General features: G+C 36.1%; 1 protein-coding gene across 1 annotated transcript in view; it reads right to left on the reverse strand.

The window, feature by feature from the left end:
- Nucleotides 1-5,738, reverse strand: part of LOC111054167 (glycine-rich cell wall structural protein-like) — an 11,186-nt gene extending 5,448 nt beyond the window's left edge. The window contains exons 1-3 of the mRNA XM_039435800.1: nt 5,582-5,738; nt 4,667-5,045; nt 2,392-2,502 (exon numbers count right to left, since the gene is read on the reverse strand). Of these exons, the coding sequence (XP_039291734.1) occupies nt 2,392-2,502; nt 4,667-4,856 (301 nt within the window). The 5' untranslated portion in view covers nt 4,857-5,045; nt 5,582-5,738. The remainder of the gene's footprint in view (nt 1-2,391; nt 2,503-4,666; nt 5,046-5,581) is intronic.
- Nucleotides 5,739-6,087: the final 349 nt, after the last annotated feature.

Below are 6,087 nucleotides of genomic sequence, written 5' to 3' on the forward strand. Positions count from 1 at the left end.
CTTTAGTGTGATTTTCATTCCTGTTTTCCAATTTAATATATTCTGACAGAGAAAATGACTGGAGAGCTTTTCTTCTATTTCTATCTCAATTGACAATAAACAACAATATTTGTTTGTGCTAAAAAATTCAAGTTCCCTTTTTTCTTTGATTGTCTACTCACGACATGTTTCGGCCATGATGCTATTATCAAGAGTATACTCTTTTCAAGGATACTTGGATTTCTATTTTTATTTCTATTCAAGAGTGGTTCTAACGAAAAAATACGATATTTGTTAGTGTATGATATTATGTTTTATTTTCCCTCATGCATATACAGTAAATCCAAGAAGAATTCTAATATAATGGATAAGTAATTTAGTAATATTGATGTTGATTAATATATATCAAACTCATCAGCAGTGTTTTGATAAGTATCAGATCCAGAGTCGGCATCATTGAAACAATCATTAAATAGTTTCATATCGTCGTTAGATCCTCCTCCTGCCTGTCCACCAGATGCCTTACTTGCTGCATCAGCGTAGGCGACCGCAGCACCAATACCTATGATGCCAACTGCGCCAAAAGCTAGTGCTCTACCCATTCCTAAAATCAAAATTTCAAACTTGTTACAGAAACATTCATTCACAATGTATTGGCATTCCGGCAGTTGCGCTGTTGTAAAAAGTACAACAGTGTCAGTATTTTTGCTGCACAAAACTATTGAATAGGGTGGTGTCAGTGAATGAGTCACCTATTGACAATTGACAAAGGAATTTGGAGGGAATGTTTTAAACAAAATTTATGACTTTGTAGCTTTGTTGAGACTAGTTAGGAGGAGAACATATCAAATTTCCCCACTCCTAACTCATGTGCTAAGGGGAGGAGGGTGGTTTAAAAGTTGCATTTTTCAGCGTTTTGCTTCCACGCTCATATATTGAGAACAATGCGATCTACCGACTCAAATAACTATTCAAAAATAAAGCTGGATAAAGCTACATTATTTTCTACACTATTTGTTTCTGTGGAATTTTGTGATATTCCCAACAGTTCCCGAGATATTTGCTCTTGAATGTGTGAATTTGTTGAAATAACAGGTTTTTATCCAATGTTTTGCTCTTTCACGGCTTATAACTGTCCAATAATGCATCATGAAAACTGGTGTCCATCTTGGGTTTGTAGAGCATCGAATTCTCTTTGAAATGTTGTATTATTTCACTGTTCCAAGTTTCCCTTTCATTGTTGTAGCAGCTCCAATGTAAGGGCTGAAATTTTCATTGCTACAACAATTGATCGTTCGACAATGACATTTGAATGGGGTGTCTGTAACCAACAATTTGGGTGCCTATCCAAATTGTGAGAAACTCATTTATTTAAGAGAGAAAGCAATAGGAATGCCCCATACACACATGAGTGCATCAGTTTATAATAATGCGAAATGAATGAATACAACAGTATATTATTCCACAATTCTAAGTTTTCGTTCCATTGTTACAGCAGCTTCAATATAGATGGTGGAATTTTAATTGCTGCAACAATCATTGATCGTTATACAATGACATTTGAAGGGGGTGTCTGTGGCACAATTTTTGACTTTGCAGCTTAATTCAGCCTAGTTAGTAGGTGAACATAGCAGAAGTGTGTATCTTTATCCCCTCTGTTGAAGGTGTGGAACCGCTGAGTTGACACTTGTTGCAGCAATGGAAATTTCACCTCCTTCATTGAAGCTGCTATAACAATGAAGGAGAACTTGGAAGGGTGAAATAATACATCGTTTCGAAGAGAATCCAATGCTCTACAAACCTACGATGAGCATCAGTTTTCATAAAGCATTGTTGAAGTGTTATAAGCCCAAAAAGAGCAAAACAATGGATAAAAACCTGTTATTTCAACAATTACACACATTCAAGAGCGAATATCTCGGGAACTGTTGGAATATCACAAAATTCCACTGAAAAAATAAAGTAGAGAATCTATCAAGCTTTTTTGAATAGTTATTTGAGTCGGTAGATCGCATTGCTCTCAAGATATGAGCGTGAAAGCAAAACGCTGAAAAATGCAACTTTTAAACCACCCTCATCCCCTTAGCACATGAGTGAGGAATGGGGACTTTTGATATGTTTTCCTCCTTACTAGTCTCAACAAAGCTGCGAAGTCAACAATTTGTTTAAAACATTCCCTTCGAATACCTTTGTTAATTGGTCTACTGTTGCAAAAATGGAGATTTCACATTCAACACTAAAGCAGCTGCAAAAGGTGTGGGAAAATTCATGAAATTGTGAATTCATACATCAAATTGGAGAGAATTCAATGCTCTAAAAGCTCATAATCAGCATGGACTTTTTCCACCGATTTTTAAAAAGTTATATGAGCAAAATTGAAACAATCATTAAATAGTTTCATATCGTCGTTAGATCCTCCTCCTGCCTGTCCACCAGATGCCTTACTTGCTGCATCAGCGTAGGCGACCGCAGCACCAATACCTATGATGCCAACTGCGCCAAAAGCTAGTGCTCTACCCATTCCTAAAATCAAAATTTCAAACTTGTTACAGAAACATTCATTCACAATGTATTGGCATTCCGGCAGTTGCGCTGTTGTAAAAAGTACAACAGTGTCAGTATTTTTGCTGCACAAAACTATTGAATAGGGTGTGTCAGTGAATGAGTCACCTATTGACAATTGACAAAGGAATTTGGAGGGAATGTTTTAAACAAAATTTATGACTTTGTAGCTTTGTTGAGACTAGTTAGGAGGAGAACATATCAAATTTCCCCACTCCTAACTCATGTGCTAAGGGGAGGAGGGTGGTTTAAAAGTTGCATTTTTCAGCGTTTTGCTTCCACGCTCATATATTGAGAACAATGCGATCTACCGACTCAATAACTATTCAAAAATAAAGCTGGATAAAGCTACATTATTTTCTACACTATTTGTTTCTGTGGAATTTTGTGATATTCCCAACAGTTCCCGAGATATTTGCTCTTGAATGTGTGAATTTGTTGAAATAACAGGTTTTTATCCAATGTTTTGCTCTTTCACGGCTTATAACTGTCCAATAATGCATCATGAAAACTGGTGTCCATCTTGGGTTTGTAGAGCATCGAATTCTCTTTGAAATGTTGTATTATTTCACTGTTCCAAGTTTCCCTTTCATTGTTGTAGCAGCTCCAATGTAAGGGCTGAAATTTTCATTGCTACAACAATTGATCGTTCGACAATGACATTTGAATGGGGTGTCTGTAACCAAAATTTGGGTGCCTATCCAAATTGTGAGAAACTCATTTATTTAAGAGAGAAAGCAATAGGAATGCCCCATACACACATGAGTGCATCAGTTTATAATAATGCGAAATGAATGAATACAACAGTATATTATTCCACAATTCTAAGTTTTCGTTCCATTGTTACAGCAGCTTCAATATAGATGGTGGAATTTTAATTGCTGCAACAATCATTGATCGTTATACAATGACATTTGAAGGGGGTGTCTGTGGCACAATTTTTGACTTTGCAGCTTAATTCAGCCTAGTTAGTAGGTGAACATAGCAGAAGTGTGTATCTTTATCCCCTCTGTTGAAGGTGTGGAACCGCTGAGTTGACACTTGTTGCAGCAATGGAAATTTCACCTCCTTCATTGAAGCTGCTATAACAATGAAAGGAGAACTTGGAAGGGTGAAATAATACATCGTTTCGAAGAGAATCCAATGCTCTACAAACCTACGATGAGCATCAGTTTTCATAAAGCATTGTTGAAGTGTTATAAGCCCAAAAAGAGCAAAACAATGGATAAAAACCTGTTATTTCAACAATTACACACATTCAAGAGCGAATATCTCGGGAACTGTTGGGAATATCACAAAATTCCACTGAAAAAATAAAGTAGAGAATCTATCAAGCTTTTTTGAATAGTTATTTGAGTCGGTAGATCGCATTGCTCTCAAGATATGAGCGTGAAAGCAAAACGCTGAAAAATGCAACTTTTAAACCACCCTCATCCCCTTAGCACATGAGTGAGGAATGGGGACTTTTGATATGTTTTCCTCCTTACTAGTCTCAACAAAGCTGCGAAGTCAACAATTTGTTTAAAACATTCCCTTCGAATACCTTTGTTAATTGGTCTACTGTTGCAAAAATGGAGATTTCACATTCAACACTAAAGCAGCTGCAAAAGGTGTGGGAAAATTCATGAAATTGTGAATTCATACATCAAATTGGAGAGAATTCAATGCTCTAAAAGCTCATAATCAGCATGGACTTTTTCCACCGATTTTTAAAAAGTTATATGAGCAAAAATTGATAAAAATTGGGGGCAAAAGTGGACTTTTCAAAAATATCACACCTTCAAGAGAGGATATCTCCAAAACTAGAGGAGATATTGAGAAAGTTGAGTGATGAATATTGTAGGAAATTATGTGATCTTAAATTTGTTATATGATAGTCAAGTCCTTAGGATACATAGTTTTTGAGTTATATGCGAGGAACCGAAAAATTTTACCTTTAAACCACCCCCACCCCCTTAGCACAGGTGGTCGGGGTGGGGACTTTTGATATTTTCACCTCTTTACTACCCTTAATAGAACTGAGGGGTGAAAAATTGTCTTCCAAACTTTTCCCTCTATAACCTTTCCTTGACTGGACTATTTAGTGTATTATAGTACAGTATTTTGTTGATTACAGTATAGATACCTCCTCTAATCCCTGCTCTTCCTGCTACTCCATGTCCTGCTGCTCCATGTCCTCCTTCTCCATGTCCTGCTGCTCCATGACCTCCTCCTCCATGTCCACCCCCACCACCACCACCTCTTCCATCAACACACCTCAACAGAAGCACAACAACAACAAAAGCTGCCCTCTGTTTTCTATTTAGAATCTCCATGTCAACTAGGTTTTTCTATTGATTTATACTACAGATTTCACTCTATACCCAGAGTCCTCTAAAAAGTCCGCAGTTGATATCACGAAACGTAATAAACGTTCACAATTCTTAGGTAGGGTGGGTAGGCTAGTTTGAGTGAATTTTAAAATGTTCAGATATGTTATGAATTTTCAAATTTTGAGATGAATTCTGGAATGTTGAGGTATTTTTAGAAGATTGAATTTTTCCTACAACTCACAACATCTACAACTCACAACATCTACAACTCACAACATCTACAACTCACAACATCTACAACTCACAACATCCACAACTCACAACATTTACAACTCACAACATTTACAACTCACAACATTTACAACTCATAACATCTACAACTCACAACATTTACAACTCACAACATCCACAACTTACAACATCTACAACTTACAACATCTACAACTCACAACATCTACAACTCACAACATCTACAACTTACAACATCTACAACTTACAACATCTACAACTCACAACATCTACAACTCACAACATTTACAAATCACAACATTTACAACTCACAACATTTACAACTAATAACATCTACAACTCACAACATCAACAACTCACAACATCTACAACTCACAACATCTACAACTCACAACATCTACAACTCACAACATCTACAACTCACAACATCTACAACTTACAACATCTACATCTCACAACATTTACAACTATCAACTTACACAAATCTTCAACTTAACAATCAAGATTACAATATTGCAACAATATACTTCTAACTACACTAATAAATAAGCTACCTATAAAGTTTCAAATGTATAGCATTCAACTACAATACTCAGAATATCCTCGATCCGAATAAAACGTCTAGCTAGAACATTGAAGGGTCTTTTGTTCGTCTGAATTCCAGAAACATAAGCCTATCTGTAATCAACCATATATTGTTGCGAAGACAATAGAACCAAATTTCGATAGTGCCACATACACGAGCTTGGTCTACTAATTGGAAAAACTATTTGATTATTTTTCTAAATTCATAATCTTGGCGGAAGTGATCTTCTTCTTTCAACCATAATATTGTTGCGAAAACAATACAACCAAATTGTGATAACCAAGTGCCACATCCACGAGCTTGGTCTACTTATTGAAAAAACTATTTGATTATTTTTCTAAATTCATAATCTTGGCTGAAGTGGATAGATGAGGAATGATAATTTTTCCGAATCTTCTT

Source organism: Nilaparvata lugens, chromosome 9 (genome assembly GCF_014356525.2).
Source record: "Nilaparvata lugens isolate BPH chromosome 9, ASM1435652v1, whole genome shotgun sequence".
NCBI lineage: Eukaryota > Metazoa > Arthropoda > Insecta > Hemiptera > Delphacidae > Nilaparvata > Nilaparvata lugens.